General features: G+C 39.0%; 2 protein-coding genes and 1 pseudogene across 3 annotated transcripts in view; 1 reads left to right on the top strand and 2 right to left on the bottom strand.

Moving 5' to 3' along the window:
* Positions 1-4,531: 4,531 nt before the first annotated feature.
* On the bottom strand, positions 4,532-7,996 carry LOC148337434 (cryptochrome-1-like; annotated as a pseudogene). The gene is made up of 6 exons (XR_015843285.1): positions 7,552-7,996; positions 7,046-7,203; positions 6,809-6,934; positions 6,023-6,225; positions 5,712-5,932; positions 4,532-4,809 (listed from the first exon to the last, which is right to left on the bottom strand). The product of XR_015843285.1 is annotated as a cryptochrome-1-like (transcript).
* The window catches only part of LOC148337435 (uncharacterized), a 29,346-nt gene continuing 11,261 nt past the window's right edge, over positions 6,809-24,893 (bottom strand). Inside the window, exons 7-10 of the mRNA XM_088296054.1 lie at positions 24,746-24,818; positions 19,905-20,023; positions 9,915-10,178; positions 6,809-7,203 (exon numbers count right to left, since the gene is read on the bottom strand). Of these exons, the coding sequence (XP_088152180.1) occupies positions 19,965-20,023; positions 24,746-24,818 (132 nt within the window). The 3' untranslated portion in view covers positions 6,809-7,203; positions 9,915-10,178; positions 19,905-19,964. The remainder of the gene's footprint in view (positions 7,204-9,914; positions 10,179-19,904; positions 20,024-24,745; positions 24,819-24,893) is intronic.
* LOC148337436 (FERM domain-containing protein 5-like) overlaps positions 9,921-24,893 on the top strand; it is a 30,903-nt gene continuing 15,930 nt past the window's right edge. Inside the window, exon 1 of the mRNA XM_088296055.1 lies at positions 9,921-10,191. Coding sequence (XP_088152181.1) covers positions 10,090-10,191 — 102 coding nt within the window. The 5' untranslated portion in view covers positions 9,921-10,089. The remainder of the gene's footprint in view (positions 10,192-24,893) is intronic.

The raw sequence follows: 24,893 nt of genomic DNA on the forward strand, positions 1-24,893 counted from the left end.
TAGACGTTTTAATCCGGCCCGCCGAACTTGGAAAAAAATGTAAATAATAACCCTTGTTAATGTTTTATTTTCTAAATACGGTGGCTTTTAAAAAACATATATATTGTTGTAATGCTTTTGTTCACTTTCATTTAAAATTAATTTCTGATGTGATGAGGTTACCAGAACACTCCATCCAACTGTTCCTGGTCCGGCCCCTCTTGTCAAATTTTAGAACCCATTGTGGCCCGCCAATCAAAATGTTTGCCCACCCTTGTTTTAGAAGCTCAGAAATTATGGTTGGTCGCTTAAAATGAATATTACACACTAAATATAAGCCAGTATAGCTTTCCTGGCCACTCAGCAATTGAAAATAGAATTTTGGACATGCATTTTAATTGTCACAGAATGTATTTGTTTAATTTGAATGCGTGAAATAAAATTTGGAGATGGTTTTCATAGCATGGTTTTCACCGAATGTTTATTTTATGTACATTTTTAAAAGGACAGTCTATAAAAGAAAATTACATGTAATTAATTTAGATTAATAAAAGATGGCACGTAAAAACAAAAAATTTAATGTTTTTTAAAAATGTAAGTCATATTAGACTCTGGGCTTGATTCACTTGCCTGAGTGTTTTAGCCAATTCTAGTCAATGGTTTACGCACGGTATCGATATTCGGGAGAGTAGAACAAGGGGCATGACGGGCAGGGATACCGAGAAGGCTTTATTGTCCACCGACAATCATTTGGGATCCCAAAGGAAAAGCAGTCAAAATAGAACTGCCCTACAAGGGCACCACTCACTAATGACTGCATGCGTCATATCTTGACACACACTTTAGACTTGCATACACTAGGATATGAATTAAAGAGTCCCTCTCCACCTGAGGTGTTAGTTCTGCGATATTCATGTAAACGCTTCTCATGTTACCTGTTGTCACATGACATGTCAACAATTTTAGTCATTGGAATATTCTCAAAATTTGACATGAAAATGAATATGATTATCCATATAATAAGTGACATGATAATGACGGCGAACGATCTGCACCGCAGCAAACAGCTGCCACTTTATTTTGTGAGCACAGTTACCTCATCACGGTGAGGATATTTCGGATAGGGTGTGTACCGATGGATCAAAGTCACGGAGAGTGGAAACATTACCGATGTAATGTGACCACCCTCTTGGTCAAAACAACGATGTCACAATCTATGCCGCCAGACATCTAGTGCTGGATTTTTATGTTACTACTATTCAGCAGCAAATCATAAATTTGCTGCCTAGATGCTATTAATAGTACCGCATATGAAGTTTTTTTTTTAGAAAACAGAAAAACAATTTGTTTTTTGGGGTTGGGGGGTACATGGCTGTGCTATAGTAAGCTTTAGCCAATTTTTCTAAGCATGTAACCTGAGTGGAATCATTTTCCAGTTATCTGTAGGACAAGAGGGCATTCGTGGATGCAATCTCACTGAACATTGCCCAAGTCTTGGCGGTGTTGGAAACTTTTGACCTGAGTGAGTGTGCTATGAGAGGTCATCAGGGGTTATTGTCATGATGTGAAAATTAATATTTTAATTATTATATATTTTGTGACATATGTCAGATGTTCTTCTAATGCAATCAGGTGTGTTGCAGCCAGGAGAGATTGAAAGAATGCAGGAAAGCCGCCCTCCAGGACTGAAGTTTGACACCTATGTCATGAAAAAGGGTGCCTTGGCTCACTAAAGGTAGGAAAACATTGGTTAGTATGTGATATATGATCTTTCAAAATTCGATGCAAATATGCCCCCTTGTGGCTGTGAGCAACATAGGAATGACATTCGAGCAATCTGATTGGACGGTTTTCAAAAGCTGTGATGACATCATTGAGAATGAAATGTTCAAATGCAAATAAATACATAAATAAATAAATGGATGGAAGGCTGTGACGCGTTTTAACATCCCAAGAATCTTCAATAATAGTAATTCCTTGATTTGGAATGTAAAAAAAAAAATAGTTTATCATGTTTCTCAATCTAGGCCTATCTGTCAAAACTGAAGTTGCATGACGTCACAATTTCTATATTGCATGTTTGTTGCCTCATGCGGAACTATGTATAGCCTGCTCTCCAAATCCCACTGTGGCTTAGTGGAGCAGATTTATAGCGGTGGATGACAGACAAGCGCACGTTTGCAGCGATTGTTGTGAGGGATGTGCGCAAAGGTCACATCATCTTGAGACTTTGGTGCCACTTGATGGTTACTTCAAGAGGTAAAAGATACCAGCATAAGAAATGACGCCCAAATGTATCAAAGTTGAGGTAAAGTTTCAATCGAAGTTGGGTAAAAAAACGAACAACATGGAGTCATATCTCATATTAAAGCTCTCGATAAGGACTTTTCAGATGTGTTATTCAATCGCGAATAAATCCTAAGAGCAAAGTGAACAAAAGGATTACAACAATATATAGGTCTTTGAAAAACAACAGTATTTAGAAAATAAAACATGAACAAGGTCTTCTTCTTTGAATTTTTTTTCAAGTTTGGCGGGCCGAATTAAAACGTTTAACGAGCCGAATGTGGCCCCCGGGCCGTAGTTTGCCCACACCTGCCTTAGAGGATCATACAATTACAAAAAAAAAAATTTTTCTTGAACGTGTCACCGGTAATGTAGAAAAATCTATTGGTAAAAAATCAGATTGCGTCATACCTCATATTAAAGGCCTGAATGAGGGCTTTGTTATTATATAGTCATTATAGGCTTATATAATGACACAATCACAAAAAAAAAAAATATATGATCTTACTGGAAAATATCAGCATGCTCAGACATCACAAAGGTCACAGCAACGTCAGTCATACTAAGCCTAGATTTTCCAGTTTGGGTGGATACGATGTTAAAGGTTGCTGCGCAATTACTCTTGCTGTAAATTGCGAGGAACACGCCTGTCTTACTTAAAGGTGAAGTCAAGTCAAAAATGATCGTCACGGCTCACCTGTTTTCTCCTTTCATGTGACATTTTCAAGAAGAGCCCCGCTGTGATGTCATTTTCAGTCGACAGCATGTGGCAAAATGCCCCTCCCCTCCTCGGATAAAAAAAAAAAAACAGCTGGCTTTTGCTGCTTAATTTATATTTCACAAAATATAATATCAATAAATTGCATTATAAAATGTGAATAATTCATCAGAATGCCGCGTTTATGCGCAGGTAGAACATTTTCATGTAAAAAAAAAAAACATTTGACTTGAATTCCCCTGTTGGAACAAGGTTGACAATCCATTCACAATAAACCACATCAAATCAAACCTCATATTAAAGGCTTTGTGGAGCGCTGTCCGCTAGTGATGGGAAAACGAAGCTTCATGAACCAGCTGTTGTATTTTTGAACCCTCTAGATGGCACTGTTGCTTTAAATAAAGGGTTTGAAAAAATGGCAAGTCAGTGTGCTTTCAGCCCAGTGTTGAAGAGAGAGTGCCATCTACTGGAGTCCAAAAATACTACAACTGGTTCATGAAGCAGATTTGAAGCTTCATTTATCCATCACTACTGTCCTCGTCTGTCATAGTTTATGCACATGGCAACACAATGAAGCAAAAAGCAATGACACCCTAACACTTGGGCCTACGGGAGATATCAAGTGAGAGCCTCGAGCAAACTAACACTTTTGACCTTGACGCATCGGAGCAAACGAACGTCAGCATGGTTTCCTTTTTCTGTACAATAAAACGACCAAATTTATCTCTGTGTTGGATAATTGACTCCGCTCTGTTCATGCAACTAAAACTGAGATGATGGATTATCCCGTATGCAAGGGGATCCATGCACTTTAAGTAAATTCAATAAGATCCTGCTTAAAAATAGTGTGTCTAACATGCAGGGGAAATGACCCCCCCCCGCGATGCTGATGTTTGAGCTCCTTGAGGACACGCTGTCCCGCTGATCCAACCGGACTGCTCCCAAATGTTTGCAATTGTTACACGTCGACGCAGATAAACGGGGAGGGGGGAAAAAAAGAGGAAGAGGAAGAGAAGGGGGGGGGGGGGCACTCACATGCATGCACACTGTTTGGTTGTTTGATGGGTCTCTATGGAAACCGAGCTCAGCTTTGTGCATCCGTCGAGGCTATGACATCATCTTCTGGATATTCACACCGGTGTCACGTCCAAGGAAGCGGCAACGGGAGAACGCTTGACTTGCTGGGACAGCTGACACACACACACACACACACACACACACCCCGGATGCCGACACACGCTTAATGATTGCGTCATTGGAGTTAAATAAAGCAATAAGGTTCGACACTACTTTCTACACCATTGCACCTACTTTACTGACACTAGAACAACTTGTCATAGGTTTGTAGCAATTTTAACAGGCAGTAGATGAATAAGCCATTTTCAAATAATAAAAGCATGGTACAAAAAATCTTAAAGGCCAGTGAGATTTCAGTTCGCACAGTAAAATTACAGTGTCCTCTAGTGGTATTTTTGAAAACCCATTGGGTTTAAAAATGGGTCACATATATGAACCATTCTTTTAATTGCCAAAGAAAAGAAGATAACCTCTTGGCAACGCATTTAATGTAAATTATGCAGAAAATATTTCCACAGCACAGTAATAACGCATTCATCTACTTCCAGCTTCGAGCAGTTACAAAAATATTACGAGACATTGTAAACCAGCAAGAAGAAGAACTTAATATCACCAATGCAAAAAGCTAACCGATGCAACCGATTGAATTAATAGTTAACCGAAGGACATTTCAAAATGTATTATCTTGACTCATTTCTTTCCTTTCTTCTTCATCATGTCGACAATGAAGGGCAACTTTCGCTTCACACCTGCAAGATAAAACAACAGAGGGCGATGCATTACTTGATATAGTCAATAAAAATTGTTCGATACACTGGCCACTTCATTAAGTACACTAGCGCAATGTAACAAGTGATTTTCTTGCTCTGTCAAAATCGCTGAAATATAAATACTAGGGCTGTCAAAATTAAAGCGTTAACTCAAGATTAATTTAAAAAAAAAATCCATGTGATTAAATATTTTAACTCAGTTAACTCAGTTTTATTTTCTTCAAAAATGAATTTGCATATCTTGCAAAGCCAAGTTCAAACATTGTACCATGTTAGCTGTACATCTTTTGCACATCATCACAGAACAAAACACCTTGCTTAGGTTACCACCGGGCCTTGTGGTGCTTACAACTAAATGGACTGTATAAGTTTTGAGAATTGTTTCTTAGAAAAATTCCTGTCCTATTCAAGGATAAAAGGAAAATTTTAGAACAAATTCACTTCACATTTGGTGATTTTTGTATTAATTACAAGTTATTATTAGAGCAAATACCAGTTAAAAGCTTAAAAAAAAAAAAATCGCCGTAGAAAAATTGCGATTAATCGCAATTAATTATGGAATTTTTGCGATTAATTAGAAAAAAATGCAATCACTTGACAACACTAATCAATACAGAAAACCTTTGTAATTTAGTTAGTTATTCAAAACATTTTATTTACAAACTCCTGATTAATTAATAGTGTCAATTCTTTTTTAATAATATTTTTGGTTCCATGACTAAATTATTAATTTACTTACATTAGAACATTCTGAACTGTCCAACAAGTGGAACATAATTTAACCACTGTTGAGTTTAAGCTAGCAAGTTCGGAATGTAGAACAATTGTAGGTGTGCCTAATGTAGTGTCCTGTTAGCATGATTTGAAATGTGTTTGAGCACCTCGCTTCTTGCTGGGCGATTCGTCTGCGTCAGCGGACCTCTTGGCATACGCCAATTTCATCCTCTGCATGTTCTTCTTGCTGATGACTTCATGCTCCACAATGGGCAGCGGATAGTCTTTACCCACAATGCACCCTGCTGCCTTCTGTACACTACCTGGCGCTTTCCAAGGCTCATAGATGTACTGAGCGGGGAACTTCTTGAGGATGGGAAGGTACTTCCTGCAAAGATTGCGGATATGAGCAGAAATGGCAACACAATGAAGGGGAAACCGGTCCGAGCCTTTTCAAAATAAAGGCCGTCATGATGACGTACAAAAATGTGACGTTGTGGTCGTATCACAAAAACGTGACAAGGCGGTCAGGTAGTCATGGTTCTCGTCCCAGTCCACTTGAGTGCACGCGGGATTGCCCTCCATCTTGTTAAAGTTGGGGATACCTACACTGGCTGTGAAGAAGAATTCTCGCCATAATAACTGTCCGTGAAGGGACACTGGTGGATCGGAATGTTTTTTCTGCAAGAAAAATTTTGAAAAAAGTTTAGATATCACCAAAATCTCAGTTCCACGTTGGACCGAGTGGTTAGACCCGCAATCAAAAAGTTCTGGGCTTAATACACTGGGTAGTCCAAAAATATGAGGTTATGATGTTAATTAGGATTCTCAATCAGGGGTGGGCAAACTTTTTGATTGGTGGGCCACAATGGGTTCTAAAATTTGACGGAGGGGCCGCCGGACCAGGAGCAGATGGATGGTGTGTTTGGGTAACCTCACCTCATCTGATTTAATTTTAAATGAAAGTGAACAAAAGCATTACAACAATATAAATGTCTTTGGAAAAGCACAGTATTTAGAAAATAAAACATTAACATGGTTTATTATTTTAATTTTTTCCAAGTTTGGCGGGCCGGATTAAGACATTTAATGGGCCACATTTGGCCCCCGGGCCGCAGTTTGCCCACACCTGTTCTAAATTGTGCATGGGTGTAAATGTGAGTGTGAATGATTGTTTGTCTATATGTGTCCCGTGATTGACCGCTAGGGTGTCCCTAGTGATGGGTGAATGAAGCTTTGGCAGGCTGCTCATAAAAATTCGAACCCCCTGGTAGACTTCGGTCAGCCTCCACCAGAACGTGCGCGCAGAAAGGCAGCCAAATGTGACGTAAGGGCTGAGGACCAACGAGTTGGGGGACGTCTGAGGTTTCTCAAAGCCGCACACCCATCCCTGTCGGCCACAAAAAGATACACCTGCACATTAATGAACGTGAACCACACTTCTGTCTTCGTCACATAGACTTGTGTAAACTGGCACAATCACGAAATTAACAAGAATTACAGTTTTCTTCAGATTTTCCTCCAATCGCCTCAAAGCTTCTCGTTCTCAACCCGGGAAAGGTTCGTCTCCGAGTTCCGATGCATCGTGACCAAGCTCATCCACTGACGGGATCGCATAGTTGTTTGTGTCATCTTTGGAATGAGGGGTCTTCTTCACACCTTTGAAGATATACGCTCATTACACATTATCTTGCATTTATTGCATAAAAACTATATGATGAGTGGAATATGTTACATATGTACCTCAACTCAACTGAACTGAATTTATAAAACACTCTTGGGCAATCACCGCTGTATACAAAGTGCTGTGCACGGAGCAAAAGTAATTCATATAACAAGAAACAATAAAACCAATTAATAATGAAGACAGTAAAAAGCACAAAAGCAGTATGTAAATAAGTCTGATGCTGAGTCAAAAGCCAAAGAATAAAAAATTGTTTTAATACGGGTTTTAAAGAAGGGAAGTGAGAGGTCCTGCCTAACATTTAGCGAGAGGTCATTCCAAAGAGAGGGACCGGCAACGGAAAAGGCTCAATTCAATTAGAGCCGGGTTGTCATGCAGCCGCAGCCCTTTGCGGAACCAGTGGATGCATCTGTGACCCATGTCTGCAGTCATGGGATAAAATGAAGTAAAATTTTAATTTAATTTTAAAAAATTAAAAATTAAATAATCACAAAATACAGTGTTTTTTTTCTTTAAATTTGAGTCACTGTCATTATTATAGGCACCACAAAGTTAGGCAGATCTGCATACAGTGGGAATCGAATAACTACTAGTATTAGTTGTAGTATTATGGAGTTATAATGTAACATTATATTATAGTGGGTATAGGTAATTTTAATAGCTCTAGAACGTTCTCAAATTGGTTACAATATTTTGTAATATTCATATTAATAAAAAATAAACATAATAAAAATGAATAAATGCATTTTTGCATCTTCAAGGAGCTGTTCTTGTTCATTTCATTCATTATTGTTTCTACGTTTTACACTTTTACTGGGACACTGGGATACAGTCAAACACGCGTACATTGGAAAAGCAGACGTCAAAATTTAAAACGCACCGATTTGGCGAATTACCGGAGAGTTACCACCACTACTTTAGTTTGTCAACGTGTACACTAACAGGGCAATGACAACAAACTTCATGCAAAGTTAATAAACCTACCTTAAATGCGTCTGGATTTCCGTTCGACCAATGCTTGTCGTTGCTAGATTTGTGTTTGGTAACAACCACGTTGACGAGTTACGAAACCGGAAGTGTGCTACCCAATCAGAGGATGACAGAGGCGGGGCTTCAGAGGTGGCCCCGCGAGCAGCATTTGCGATATACAGAACGGCCACTAGATGTCGCCAAAATCCATATAAAACACGTGAAGGTAGCCTCGACCTGATTTACACAGTAAAGTACGTTATGCCAATGTTCTCATGTGACAGTGTTTTTCACTAAAACACGAAAGAGAAAACATTCTCATAGATAGCGTAGCTTTTGACAGAAGGTGCCTTGGGTTTGATTCTTTCCAGCCGACATAACTACTAGAGTTAAATTGAGTTAAAACAATTGTGAAATTTATTAAATTTTACACAGATTTACAACAAAAGCACGACTTCAAATTCCACGATAGTACAACAATGATTCGCTAGACAATAGAGGCCACAGTCTGGTGGTGTCAAACTCCGGTCCTCGAGGAATCCTTTTCTCCATGTTTTCCATCTCTCCCCTGTCGCAAAAACACCTGATTCAAATGAACAGCTCATCCGCAAGGTCTCTGCAGGAGTTTTATAACGATCCTGAATTTTCTAACCTTAATTAACCCTCTCAAAAATTACCAGTTTTCCATTCACATCAGCATGTCAATTTGTGTATATAAGTATATACTGTTTATATGTACACAGGTTTGTTTTCCAAATGTTTGCAGCTAATGTTACACATTAACAACTACATTACGCCGCTGTCTCTGTGTGACCTATATATTTGCTGCTGAAAGGCTGCAAATTTTCCCATTGTGGGATTAGTAAAGGCCATCTTGATCATGATCTTAATGTAACACGTGGAGATACAATGGCAAGCATATCAGACTTGACATTCTTCTTTCTCTCTTATTTCTTCTCACCCCGATGCCCCGTCATCAGTCGGTAAATGATGTAACAGTGTGAAGTGCTTTGAGTTACCCAAGGTAGAAAAGCGCTGTACAAACCTGAAATAAATTGAGCTTAAAGCCGCATTTAAGTGAAATGTTTGCGTGTTTGTTTGTCATGTTTATTTGTGGCAAGACTTTGGAAAAACGTTTAATCGGATAGGCAAATATCACTAGTGACGGGCGGGGATTATTTCAATGAACTTCAGTTTCTTCATTGAAATAAAAAGTTGTTACTCTAAATAGAGGTACATTTGAATGAATTATGCAATGTTCAAGAAAAGTTTGTGTTTTGTGCGTTTTATATAGAATTATAGCAAAACACATTTTAATCATAATTGCAAGATGTAATGACATGGCACGTAATGTCCATAGAACTACTCGTATTTTGTCTGTATAATAAATAAAGTGCTTCATTAGCTACAGAATGCAGCGAATTAATTGGCATTCATTATGTGATCGTTTAAATTCCTTATGCAAATAACCAGCAAATTCGGAGACGAGTGCATTTAGATGCTCGGGTGTCGACTAATTCCTGAAACCACACAACTCATTAAGTGTTTGTTACTACAGGCATGCATGTGGCTTTCAGTCATGACGGAAGCTCCGTGATTGGTGGCTGCAAAGTCACCATTCAATCGCGGTGTGGTGAAGAAGAGAAGGTGTGGTTTAAAAAAAAAAAAAAAGGGGGTGGCGTGTGAGGGGGCGAACACTTGAACGTGGACTACTGACCAGCAGTACCTCCAATCTCCGGTGCTCTTCAACCAGTCGGAGATGCTCCATCTGCGGCGCAATTCACGGCCGCCTCCGCCGACCAATTGTTGGAGCACGGTGCGAGCGCGTCGTTAACTCGCATGCATGCGCCTCGCGTCGTCCTCCCCGGTCCGGTTCGCAGACCGCTGGGAAGATGCTGAGCAGGCTGATGAGCAGCAGCATTCGGAGTCTGGACCGAGAGTGCAACTGCACCGTGCGGCTGCTGGACGACTCCGAGTACACCTGCACAATCCAGGTCAGTGCAGTCACTACAGGCATGCAGCAACACGTCCTTTATTAACAAGGACACCACTTGACGCATTTTATTGACTTGAATGTGGTTATTTTTCTCTTTTTGTGTTGGGGGGGGGGGGCTCAGACAGTCTGTCAGAGGATGATCGAGGGTGGGTGGTCAATGACATCACCGGTGTGGACATCCCATCACCAGCTCTGCACCAATGTTGAACACTGGCAAAGCTGACAACCGCATGCAATAAAATTTCAGACTTAATGAGAACATGTCAGTGCAGCACAGAAGGGATGAGAGAATGCCGTTTTTTTTTGTTGTTGTTATAAAAGGGATTATCACGCAGGATTAGGGGATTGTTGCGTTGTTCCATGTGTTTGTGTGGTTGGTTATATGAATCGATTTTGGACCGTAACACAATCACCCTTCCCAAAAAATGAGTTTTGTCTCTCTGCGATGTATTGGCATCATATTTGCTAACTTGATTTTGGCTTGTAATGTAATGTGAGATGCCCAGCACGGTGACTGAGTGGTAAGCACGTCAGCTTCCCACTTCTAATGTTTGGGGTTCAAATCTCGGCTATGTGAAGTTTGCGTGTCCTCCTTATGCATCCTTGCATATTTTTTTAAAATCCTCTTTAGGTTGGTCGAAGTCTCAAAATTGTCCATATTAGACAAGTGTGATCGCATGTATGATATGTGCCTACCTTCCTATAGTGATGGGACATTATGATTTCCTAGGAATAGTGTGAAAGTTATTTGAACATTTAAACACTTGCAGATATTCATAGCAATAAACAGGTGCATATTGCGATTTATGTTTTTCCCCTGATTGTTAATTGTTTGCAACATTATTAACTCTTTCAATGCCAGCCATTTTAAAAAAAAAGAGAACCCCTTGTTGTCGTTAGTTGGATTTGGTTTAAAATTCACTTTGTTTTCTTTGCCTGTTTGTCTCGTGAGGTTGTTGTGTCCACCTGTGCTGGTCATCCCCGTGCCTAGTGTTAGCCAATCAGCTCGGTCCAACCCTTTATGTCTTGTTGTCGTCTCTCATTTTGCTCCCTGGTTTCTTTCAGTCTAGGTTGATTCATTGCGTCATGGTGAGCACGGGTGTGTGGACCCAAATGCAGGGAAGCGAGGAGTAATTCAACAACAACAAAAAAGATTAATTTTAAGAAAACAAAAATACAAGCAAGGAACTGGCATATGGAAAAATTCTATAGTACAAAACAACAAGGCTCAAAGTATGAAAACAAACACTGGGGGAAAAAAAGGGACTTGACTTGGACTGAAGACATACAAAAGTAACAATATGTGAATAGAAGCAGGGAATTAAATCCAGACAAATTGACGAGACAATGCGGAGCACCTGGACAAGACCCAACCAAAACCAACAAACGAAAAAAACACAGTGACAGAACCTTTTGAGTGCCAGGCAATTTGGAGCTGTCTGATTGGTCTTTCACACATATTGTCTAAACAAAAAATACACAATGAAAGGTTTGACTTAAAAAAAAACACTGTTTATTAGTCATCAGCAGTAAAACAAGTTTTGATTTGACCAAATCACACATTTTGGACAAAAAAAAAAGATGTTGAAAACAACAGTGACTTTAATGACAATAATTCTTGCTTGAGAGATGTCGCAAGCATTTAACGTGATAGGCAAGCTGCTCGTAATAGTTGCATTTTCAAGGGTGCGTTATTTTTTTTAGGGACTTACACACGTGTGTTCATCTAATAAAGATCCAATGCTGCATAGTATTTTTCTTTTAATCTTTGAAGGCTAATGGTCCAACCAGAATTGGCCAAGACTCTGGCCATTTAAAAAAAAAATAATAATAATAATAAAAAAAATCACAGTTGATGTCACTCCTCATTCAACTTCCAGTGAATAGAGTTAAGAATTACATAAAAAAAAGTAAGAAAGTATGAAAAGTATTTTGATCTATTTTTTAATTTCTAAAAAAAACTGGCAGCCCTTCGTAATCAATTAATATCCAAGAAGTAGCACTTATTTTCAAAAAGGTTAGTAACCCTTGCTATAGATCAGGCGTGGGCAAACTACGGCCCAGGGGCCACATGCGGCCCATTAAACGTTTTAATCCGGCCCGCTGAACTTGAAAGAATTAAATGAATAAACCTTGTCAATGTTTTATTTTCTAAACGCTGTGATGTATGATATATTGTTGTAATCCTTTTGTTCACTTTCATTTAAAATTAAATGTTTTTTTTTTTTCTCCGATGAGGTGAGGTTGCCAAAACACTCCACCCATCTGCTCCTGGTCCGGCCCCTCGGTCAAATTTTAGAACCCTTACAGATTATACTGTCATTTGTTGTGCGGTGCTTGTTGACGTAGTTAAGTTGTTGTGAATGTACTTTCCTCCCTTTTTAATACGTTTCTCAAGAGGCATCTGCGTTCTGTTAACAAGAAATAACGGCGCCCACTCAATCTCACACAAACACACTTATTCAGGCCTCCGTTTAAAGCCTTCCTCCTTACTCCATGCACTTGACGCATCAGAGAAAATCAATAGCGTATTGATGTGAATGAAGACGAGACGTGTGTGCCGAAAGTGGTAAAGTTGCAGAGCGGTGAGAAGAAGTCATTAGAGGATCTGCTGTGTATTGAAAGTCACATGGCCGCGTCGTGGATGTGTTTGGAGCTTGCTTGTATACTTTGGGATTCCGCTTCTCTGCTGAATTAAAGATGATGACAGCACACAAAGACAGCGGCTAGCGCAACGCATTTATTTTGAACATCTAACGTGACGGAAAAGCAAAGCAAAGCCTTTCAACCGCTGACAACTTCAAGTGCTTTTACTCTGGGGATTCCTGAAAGGCTGAGTTGAAGTCACCTTGAGTTATTTTCCGCCTCAATCTACAATTTATCAACAAGTGTGAGGGGAATTATCGTTATTGCGTGATTATTGTAAGTTCATGCGAAAAAAAAAAAAAAGCTTCATGAACCATTTGTAGTATTTTTGGACTCCTGTAGATGGCACTCTCGGTTCTACATTGGGCTGAAAGCACACTAAATTGCCATTTTTTTAAACCCTTTACTTTGACCCAACAGTGCCATCTAGAGGACTCAAAAATACAGCAGCTGCTTCATGAAGCAAATTTGAAGCTTCATTTTCCCATCACTGGAGCACAGCTGCTTCACACAAACGCAATATCTCAGTATACGGCATAATAATATACTGCATCTTTTCAGAGTATTTCCAGTATCGTTTATAGTAGTAGCTTCTTTTGGGAAACAATACAGTACTTAAACCGAACCATTAGGAACAAAACGATCACTTAGAGGCTGCTTCACCCAATCAAGATGCTAAGTTTGGAAATTAAAACTTGCTGATTCAACACTTTCTCCAACGCAGCACAGCCGGGAGGACATATTTAACTTCTCTGTGAATATTCAGTGTTATTCCCATCATGGGAAATCATGGAAAAAGGCATAATTTTGCACTGTGGGCTTCATAACGTTACCAAACTGGGCAGGTGTTTACAGAGGCTGCAGCATTTATTTACTTTTCATACAAAAGTCATCATTTCTCCATACTTTAAAGAAATGTTCATCTGTTTTTGCCATTCTGATTCAATGTGACGTCTGCTGAATAAATTGTGCTAAATGCGGCCCAGTTAGTCCAATTAAGGGCTCACATGGGCTATGAATGATTCTCATCATTGGGGAATAATGATAGGTTCGTCTTTCATGGGTGGAACCGCAATAAGTGGTGAAATGCCAAAATACCACAAGTGGACATCAACGCACCAAGTTTTCCCACAAAAGCAATGTTATGAATAAAAAAAAAAGAGACAGAGCATTCCAAGTATCACCATAGAGATCAATATTAAAAATTAACAGTAGCATAGTAGGCTTAAGTGTTCATTAAAAAGTACTTTTAACATTATGTAGTTTTAACATCAATTATGTGCTTGAATACAGGAAAATACTGTCCTGTTTTTTGCTCGTAAATGTTAAATAATAAATTGACCGAAATGGATGTTCAACAACAAGCAATTTGGAAGCAAACAGTTTTGAAATGTAAGATGCAAATTTATTGAACGTTAAAAGTTAAAAACAACTGAACTGAACTCGGGCTGTGATTATTTTGCATACCACTAGAGGGAGCCCACACTTTGAAAAACCTCTCGAAATTGTAATACGTACTCTCAACAATAATTAACTGCTGAGTCTATATGTTGCTAAACAAAACAGGAGCACCTACTGAGGGCGGTAAAGAGTCAAATAAATTCATCATGATCTGTTATTCGAGGATTTTTATTTTTTAAATTACGATAAATGTAGATTTCGATGTTATCGCTCCACAATATTGTTTCGTTCCATGTTGACATTTTAGATGAACTACTCGTAATTTGTTCCACCCAGTGTGTCTCAGTTGTTAACATTTATATAACATTAATGTGGAAATGAATTACGCATTGCTTTTAAAAGAGTGGCTCAGTCACCGGGCACTGCATCAAATCTCTATTAGACCTGGCAGAAAGGAAATCGTCTTTATATTCTACCAAGACGTTAAAAAAAATAAATAAATAAAACATTCTGCAGGTTTCAGGAAGTGTACTGGGTTAACAGTTTATTTGAAAATCCACCTGCTACCTTTGGAAGATTTCTTTTATCCACATAAGCAAGAGTCTGCCTCTTTTTCCTGGGTTGCCTTCACCTCAGCACTAAATTAATGATAATGCCTAAATTTAGCATAAACTTGTTTCTAAAACTAACCAGAGTCAGACACGGACTGGTGTCCAAACCAAATCTCAGGGGGCTCTGGTGCAGTTGGATGAATGCAGTCATGATGTCATTTGCTCTTTGCACGATTCATCCCAAGCTTTATTTCTACTCCTTGATGCGTTCATTCATTGCGTGGATTATACTTTCATCTTTATGATTCAGATTGGCATTTTTATTGTTCTTACAGATTAACATGAACAATTACAAACTTATTTGAAATGTTAAAATGCTACTTTGAAACTTTGTCATTACTCCCGTTTAACGTGACTTTGAACGTGATTTGTAAATTTTGAATCGAAACACATCCCAGTTACAATATAAAGCATGTGCATACTTGCAACCACAATTATGTTTATGTTTTTTTATCAAATGTCATTGTTTCACTCTACAAAAGATATATTTTTTAATTGAATGATACAAGTCTAATTAACTCATTCAATACCATTGACGGATAAATACGTCAAAATCCATTTTTTTTTACTGGGCTGGTTGTGAATGAGTTAATGACGGGAAACCTTTTGAAATTAATTGTCTTTGTCTCATTTTATTCGATCACAAATTCCTGCCAATTGAACAGGTGTTTGCAGACTTTTCTATCCACTTTCTGAGTCTTTTTTTTTTTTGAGACAGAGATATTTTTCCAGCAGTGTTTGTGTCTTCTGTTTTCATCCCTGCTGGGGACAAAATTCGGTTAACACTTTACACAGTAATATTATCGGTCTACATTAGGAAAACTTTTGAAGGGATATACGTTTTCTTTTTATTGCACTGAGCACGTTTTTCTGTCAGTATGTGCGTGTAGTGCATGTACATGTGGGCGCATGTATGTGTGGACAAGGTGTAAATTAGGCAAAAAGGGAACATTATGCCATTAAAGTGCTAATTACTGCGGCAGTGACAAAATGCAAATGCACTAATGATGTCACCGGAGACCTTCGAGTGCAGTGCTGTACTGTAGATGCAGTGTGTGCGTGTGTACATTTGTCACTTAACACACGGAGTATATGCCAAATTGCGATTCAGCAGTTATTGCTACACTTCTTGGTTCCAGCAAAATTACTGTTGTCGTATTATCGAAGTCAGTTGACACTTAATTTCGTTCAAAGAGATAAAACGAGAAGATGGTATATATATATATATATATATTGCTTTTGTTGATTTAGTGTTATTTAGTGATGGGTAAATGAAGCTTCAAATGTGCTTCATGAACCAGTTGTAGTATTTTTGGACTCCTCTAGATGGCACTCTCTGTTCAACATTGGGCTGAAAGCACACTGAATTGCCATTTTTCAAACCTTTTATTTAAACCAATAGTGTCATCTAGAGGACTCAAAAATACAGCAGCTGGTTCATGAAGCAAATTTGAAGCTTCATTTTTCCATCACTAGTGTTCTTCATATTTTTACACTCTTCGTTTTTCTTTTTTTTTTTTTTGCATGTTGGAGGGTAACTGCTTGTTTGGGAATCCTCCCGTCTTTCCTTCCTTCTTCTCAGCACGTGGGTCCTCAACCGTGCAAAATCACATATAAACTATGAAAAAAAATAAACTTCCCCCACCCCCAAATTCTCAAGTCTTATGAGTTTTAAACTTCATGTTCTGCATTTTTACAGTTTTGCTTAAACAACGATGCTTAACTGTTCACATCACATTGCCATTTTTTAAGTAACCAAGGTCAAAACCATTCATCTCACTTTCCAGTCCCTGTGCCCCTATAACTCCATTCCCATTAGCTCAGTGCACAGAGTCTATTTTTAAACTCTCGCTATAGCGGAGCAACTATATGTGCATGGACTATTAAACACTCTTTCTCGATAAGCCACCCATCGTATTTCCGAGAGCATCCAACTGCTGTGGTCATTGTTTCATTTGCGGATTTCAAATACACATATACGCATCTCTCTATGTGAGGTGTCTGTAAAATAAAAGGAAGAGGAGGCGTCCAATGGAAGCTCTTTGTTCCTCTTCCCATTTTTCCCCCCCCAACACATCTCAGAGGTGGACTGCATGCTAATGACTGGTAGACTCGCAGCAAAACGACATCAAAAAGCTGCTGGAGATTCTTTGCGCCTTAACCAGCACGGTGCCCAGAAGGCACTGAAGCCAGGAGATTTAGAGGAGATTTCATTGAGATGGATTTCAATTAAATCTGTCAAAGGCATGCTTATCTGGGCATCTGGATCGTCAAACTGGCGAGGAAATTAATTATACCAGATCGGAAAAAAAATATAATGGAGCATTTCTGTAAGGTAGAACAATCTAAGAAATACGGAAATAATACAAATTTAAATAATATGTGCCAGTCATCATATTAACTGCTCTGGCAATAATTTAACATGAAATTTTGATGTTCACATTTGTCATATATAACGGTAACAATCAGCCACTCTACAATAAAAACAAAGAAAAATAAAGGGTAGAGTCACCTTAAAGACTGATGTCGGATGAAAGTGTGACGGACATGCAGCAGGAGTTGTGCAAGACTTGCTTACATTTTTTTTTTTATTATTATTATTATTTTCAAAAGGTTCATAAAAGTCTCGATTTGTTCAAGATTCGTGAGATTTCCTGTAGTCTCACAAGAGTTGCTAAAGTTTCCCATTATTTTCTAAAGTTTCAAAAAAATGGAAGTTTTAAATGATTTATTGTTGTGTCACAGGATTTGCCGACATTTTTAAATGATTTTTTTTATGCTTGCGGTCTCATGATTTGCTGAAGTCTCACATAAAGCTTTGCTAAAGTATAGTCAAACTTATTACCTTTTTTTTTTTTTTTTTTTTGCAGAAGTATCGCAAAAGTCTTTGTTGGATTGGAGTCCCGTGAGATTTGCTGAAATCTCGCAAAAATCCGATCCCTGTGAATTTTTCGAGCAACAGTTGAGGGAGATTTTTCACAAACATTTTAGTTTCCATGTGGTCGGTTTCATGAATTTGAGTTTTAAAGTTCCATTGTACTGTGCTACGTGCACGTACTATGTTTGAATCTTGCAAAATATTAGACTTCTAATTTCAACCTTATTTTCGTGCAATCTCCTGAGTTCAAGCTGGGCGAGCTGCTTAGCCAAATTGGATCATAATTACCAATCACTTGAGGTAATAGGACGCACAAATGAGCAAACAGACACCCGCAAACAACACGAGTAAATACAAAATGTATGGAAGGCATTCAATGCTAATTCCAAGTGTCTTACTAGCGTGGACAATCTGTTTAGTTTTGTACCGTGCATGTCATTTATTTCATGAAAAATACATCAGGTACATGTCAGAGTGGAGCGGAAAAGCAGCTTGTCAAGCATCTTTACGCGAATGGCTGCCTCTCATCTCAGCACCGTGTCCCAGCCTGCCAGCCAGCCAAGCGCAGTGACTTTCCACCGCCCTTGGATTTTTTTGGGAACCTCGGGTCTCCATGGTAACAAGATTATTGCATCACTACTCTACAGCTGCTGTCGTCAGGCTTCTGTTTGCCCAAGCTCTGCGGCAGCCACACGGTCACACGCGTTTACACAGCGCTTCCGTGAATGCTAATAACCTCACTCTGAACTCTTATTGGACGGGGGCGACCGTCCCTTGTCGGTTTCTCTTGGCCCAGTTTAGTGTTCACCACTGGCATGGTTGCTTCTTAAAGCGTTTGGCACTTTTTAAATTGAGGTTAATTGCCCTTCTGAGAGCGGGAAAGGGCGCCTGTGCAAGATGGTCACCTAAAAACAACTCAGCTATCTTGTAATTAAAATGCGAATGGTGTTTTAACAGTTACTAAAAAGCCATCTTTTTCCCGTGCTGCATCATTCAATCGCAAAGATACAAAGGGCGTTTCCTCTTTCAAAGCCTTGTGCACTTCCTGCTTGACTAGAGGTCACGGTGACCTTGGTGCCTGGCTGAACCTCATTCTGCTTCCTGAGTGCCTTCACTCAGCCGATGACGAGCTTTAATGTGCATGCTGGATGATGGGAGGAGGGAAGAGAGAATATGGAGGAAGATGCGTGTTGTTTGATGGAAAGTAGATGCACTTAGTCAGAATTGAACATAATTAATCTAATGGCTGTCACATATTTTGTGAGGGTGATTCAAGGTTTTCTAAAGTCCTGAGAAAGCCATATGGGATTTATCGAAAAAAAAAAATCAGATATTAAAATATATGCATGTATCTCTTAAATTAGAAACACTTTATCACATTAGTTCAATTTAAAAAGTGCAGCTGATTAACTCATTCACTCCATAAGACGTACATATACATTTTCAAAACTGTAGTCCCTGCCTCCCGAAGACGTATTTATACGTATTTGCATTTTTTTTTTCTGCCCCATGTTTTTATCTTTAGAACAATATCCTGTATGCCTTGCAAAATCAGTCAAATCCGGAAAAGAACGCTATGATTGAGTTGTTTGCTCTCATGAAAACGGCTGGGATTGGTATGAGTTAATTACTGAAGTTAGATTTGCTACCTACATATGGAGAAAACATTCTATCTATCTATCTAGCCAGCTAGCTAGCTCACTTTCCAGTCCAATCTGTACTAGCTAGCTAGCTAGCTTGATAGATGATAGCTTGCTAGCTAGTTATTTTATTTACATGAGTAAAATCTTTATTGATTATTATTCTTTTTTTAGAGTGAGCAAGAGAGAGAGAGAAAGAGAAAGAGAGAGATTGAAAGCATATATATACACGTATTGAGAGAAACAATCAAAAATTAAATTGAAAATGGAAATTCAGTAACATGCAATTTGTTGTGGTGAACAGGTCACCTGATCCATTTCAAGCCCAAAAACACCCTCAGAAAGAATTTGGACCTGAAGTCAACTCAATTCAATATGAGCAATTCATGTACATCTTCAATTGAAGGGACATTCTTCGAAGGCAGAATTCTCCAAATTTTGAACAGGAAATGACTGCACATTTGAAAGAGGAGAAAGAACCCCTATATGTCAAATTTAGAGCTTCCCGCTCAAAAAAAACAAAACATAATAATACCTTGATATCTCACACCCGAAGATTGTGTCATTCCACAGGCGAGGCCACTCAGGAGCTATCTTACCACCGGGCAAGCGAATGACTGCTTAGTATGCAGGAGGGAAATACTCCAGCCATGCCTGACAACAAAAACAAACGAGACCCTTAAACATCAGTGACTGATGACCGAAACACATTTTAGTCCAATTTGGGCGTCCCAATTAGCTCCCTGATGAAACAAACATGTCTGAAAAGGATTTTTCAGATGATGCTGTTATAAAAGCGTCGTGGTGCTCTCCTCTGTCACGTATAGAAATGAGTCAGCTCATTAATTAGTCATTGGCTTTAGAATCTCATCTGGCTTTGCACAAATACACAAACAGACTCCCTTTGTCAGTTCTCTGCTCTGCTACGGAAATTCATCATAACGCGTTGTTGCGTTTTCTAGGTCACACTTCAAAACCACAGAGCCAGACAGACAAAAACATGACAGCCAAGGATTCTTCACTTTCAGAGTAGTAATTAAAATCATTTTATCCAGTGTCGGACGATGCATCTTCAATCATTAGACAATCAATACTAGGGATGAGCAGGATGAACAATTAACTGATAGCTGAGAATTCTGTAGATTGTGCGGCATTTCAATGGAGGCAAACTGGAGTGCACTACTCTCCTGCAACGCCAACATCAGTTTCAACTACTTTGCGGTCTACATGACGTCAGATATGCAGAAGTGAGCTCCTCTTGTTCAGACCTCCCTCATGGCACAATTGCTTCTGGTCTTTATCATAAAAAAAGTCAACGGAAGTAAATAATGAAAAAAATAAATAAATATATATATATATATATATATATATATATGGAAGCAGAATCTTAATAAAGGGGCGGGCCCCTATGTGCTTTTCCCCCCCCGTACTACAATAAAGTGTAATTGCACATCCACTCCAGTAGTTGGCAGTGGCGCTCTCCGTGCGCAGCGAGTATTAACTCTACGGTGTAGGTTTGTTTTGCAACGAAAATGCTATATTTATAGTTGCAGGGGAAAGCGGGTGGGGGGGGGGCGTGAATTGTTTTCTTCTTGTTGGGGAGGGGGCGTAACTGAAAATAATTTTGAAGCACTGTGCGAAAATTACTACAATAAATCATGTGCAGGCGCCTCTTAATGTGCCCCTTGAAGTGTCTTAAAAATGTTTTAGTAGTTCGGTTATTTATTTATTTATTTATTTTAATTTTAAAGTGCCACAAAGACTTTGAATGAGTTAAAAGGCCAATTATTGAGGTCGGTCAGGCCACATGCGATAATGATGCAGTATTCAAAATAAAAAGTAATTTTCTGTTAAAATAAAAAACAGAAACACAAACTCGGTCAAGTTTTGAAAATGTTACATAAATAAAAGGCGCAGTGTTTCGGGGTTGTGCGCGTGCAGCGAGTGGTTGTGTGACAGGAATAAAAAAAAAAAGGACTCGTGTTCGTGCTCTCAGGGGCTCGGTGAATCTCTGCAACTAATTGTCTCCTCCGCTCTGTTTGAATGTTGCAGCAATGTTATTAATGTCACGAGCTGCTGTTCACCTTCTGGCGCTACCGGACGAGAGACGCCCGTCTCCGCACCTCACCTATGAAAATTAAAATTGCATTTCATGTTTTTATAATCACACGACACTTGTGCACTTGAGACTCTGCTTCGGCCAAGTAATCAGTCTCGCAGAAACTCATATTCATATCCAAGCAGTTCAGTTTGCGTGCAGTGGGCATGAGAGACATCCGATAATCAGACGTTAGCTGACTTTAATTGGGATGAGGAAATTGGACTCTCAAACCAACAGCCAGCAATAACTTTTTTTTTTTCATCGTTAAATTTAATTTAAAAGCAAAAAAGTCATTAATTTCTAATGAAATTTACTTAAAGAGCAATTCAGAATTTATATATATATATATATATATATATGTTTCCAAAAATGCCCTATTTAACTCATTCACGACCAGCCTAGTAAAAAAAAAATGGATTTTGACGTATTTATCCGTCAATGGTATTGAATGAGTTAACGAACAAAATTTTTTTTAATGAAAAATGGAAACATATTTAGAAGCAGCTAAAAAAATGCAGTCCTATGTTGCGCAAATGAATTGAAATGAATTGAATGGAATCCCCTTTTTGAATAACATTTTCTCGAGTAAGAATTTGACAAGATGGTAACTGAGTGAAGCGCAGGCTTCGAGGAGTGTTCCACTAATGCGATCCTGCAGGCTGAATATATTGACGTGATGAAATGAGACTTTCATCCAGTAAGATGAGTTGGTTTGCGCTAAATCTTGTCACTAGAGATAGATGATCCTCATGTCGGCGACAGTAGCGTGACAAAACTGGAGGACTGAGGATTTTGGCAAAGGAAATAACGTGACAATTTATTATTCTAGGTCAGGTGAGTCCAAACTTTTTCCTTCGAGTGCCGCATACAGAAAGGGAAATTTTTTTTGGTCTATTCTCACTTGTTAAACGAACAAATAGCGAATAGTTTTCTTCTTGCTCGGGGGGGACGTAACAAAAAAAAAATTGAGAAGCACTGCACTAACCCTAAGGTGAGAATTTTACCAATTGTCATTAGAAGTCGTCTCTGAAAACAGAGTGAGTATAAAAATCTTATCAGGTTGCTAAAAAGGAAACTTCTCTCCCTTGCATTCACAAAACCATTCATGCAGCCACAACGTCCTCGAAGGTAAAGTGCACTGAAAATGAAATATCATTTTCTCGAGGAGGAAGAATTGCCCGAGATATCCTCCGCGGGAGTGTGAATACAAATTGGTGCTGGCTGATGAAATAAGATAATGTTAAACCTGAGCGCGGAATTTCCGATCTGAAACTTCACGCTGCCCTTTGGAAAATACTCGTCGAGATGCGAAGGCAGCAAACTCGAGGAGCAATCCCGCGCTGTGAACAGTAAGCCGTTTGAGCCACTGAGGGCTCGGTCAGGGTGACCCGATCGGTTGCTGGCACTTTTCACTGTGCAAAGCCGTGTTTGTCGGTGTCACAGCTCAATGCCGTTGTAGCTTGCGTGAATGGGGACTCAAGTCAAGACCCTTGGATGAAAATGCCGTCATGACATGCAAGGTTGTGGCTGGGATTTCATTTCTGATGATAGCACAACTTCTCCAAACAGACGTCATGTGGCATTGCTTTCGACTCAACAACACTTCCACTGTTCCAGTTTGCTGCTTCAAATCACAATTTCATCAATTATTAATTCCAAACACTACACTAGATTCCTGAAAATCAATTCATTTCAAAACTTGAACTGTATGTTAAGAAGTGAGCTGGAGGTAATAAACATTTACTTTTCCGCCTGTAGAAGGTTTCTCTTGATGTGGTGCAGTGCCCCAGATTTTTGGCACAGTTTAGCGGATCCAATTGAGGGCATCCTCATTTCTTAATGACGTTCCTTTTGGAGAAGCGAACATTTTTCAGAGCAAAACTAATTATTCATTAAGTCAAAGATTTTATGACCTGAAAATTTAATTCATGTGAAAAATACACACCGGAATTGATGACTAATGATTATTTTAGTCAATTATTTTGTCCATTAATTGATCATTCGAAAATTACGCAATTGTAAATTAATTGTGATTAGAAATCCGTCAAAAAGCAGATGTTTGAAATTGGCCGCAAATTCTTATTTTGAAGAAATGGAAAGACAACAAACGTGAGGATATTTACTGTTAAGAGGCTGAAATTTTGACCATTTGGACAATTTCAAGTAACCGTTTAAAGGATTATCCCCAAAATTTTTATGGAGTTTGCATGTTCTCCCTGTGTCTGCGTTGGTTTTCTCCGAGTACTCCAAAGACATGCATGGCAGGTTATTGCTCGTTTGTCTTTGAGTGCCCTGCGATTGGCTGGCAATCAGTTCAGGGTGTCCCCCGCCTACCGCCTGAAGACAGCTGGGATGGGCTCCAGCACCCACCCGCGACTAGTGATGGGAAAATGAAGCTTCAAATTTGCTTCATGAAGCAGTTGTTGTATTTTGAGTCCTGTAGATGGCACAGGGTTTAAAAAATGGCAAGTCAGTGTGCCTTCAGCCCAATTTTTAACCGAGAGTGCCATCTACTGGAGTCCAAAAATACTACAACTGGTTCATGAAGCAGATTTGAAGCTTCATTTACCCATCACTACCCGCGACCCTTGTGCGGAGAAGCAGAACAGATAATGGATGCATGGATCTATATGAATGATGGTTGACGATAACCACAAATAAACATCAAACCTTCTGTAGCTGTTGTATGTTACAATGTTATTACACCATTCACTGGTAATAACCTCATGTGGTCTCATTTAGTGAGCGTGTAATTGTAATTAAAGCCTTCCCACTGACACATGGTATTCATGCGATAAAGCCCTGGCATGAAACTCAAAGCTCCAATACAACATTAGGGACACATCTGCAATTTAATGAGATCCAAAACAAGAGCTGTAAAAATCTGCCTTGCAGCTCAATACATAAGAATACTGCACAGTCATCAGAAATTCACTTCAGTAGTTAAAGCAAAAAAAAAAAAGTCAATCTCATGTTATATAGGATCACTACACATGGTCGAATGTTTCACAATTTTTTGTTTAACTCGAAGTTCACCATCCATCCTTCCGTCCATTATCCGCCGCTTATGGTCGGGTCGATGTAAGATGTAAAAATGCGAAAAAAGACAAAATATACAACATATACGAGGTGAGCCAGACAGCGAGAAGAGGAAGGCAAGTTAAAGAAATTTAGTCGGATTATTTGTGTTTATGTGCATCTATATGATGAGTTTCACCTTTTGAAAGGATCTCCTGGAATATCAATTTCCATTTTTTTAAAACTCAAAATCTTACCATTGGCCACGCTCCACAGTCCTCTGAAGTTGGATAAATGTGACTTCCAATGGAGACTGGCTGTGCATGCTTCCTAAAAGAACACGGGAGCGAGTGCGTTATGATGGGTTGGACAAAGTGCAGCTTCACACAAATGAAAAATAAAAAA

Source organism: Idiotropiscis lumnitzeri, chromosome 5 (assembly GCF_059441095.1).
Source record: "Idiotropiscis lumnitzeri isolate Australia: NSW breed Sydney's pygmy pipehorse chromosome 5, RoL_Ilum_1.0, whole genome shotgun sequence".
In the NCBI taxonomy this organism is placed as follows: Eukaryota; Metazoa; Chordata; class Actinopteri; order Syngnathiformes; family Syngnathidae; genus Idiotropiscis; species Idiotropiscis lumnitzeri.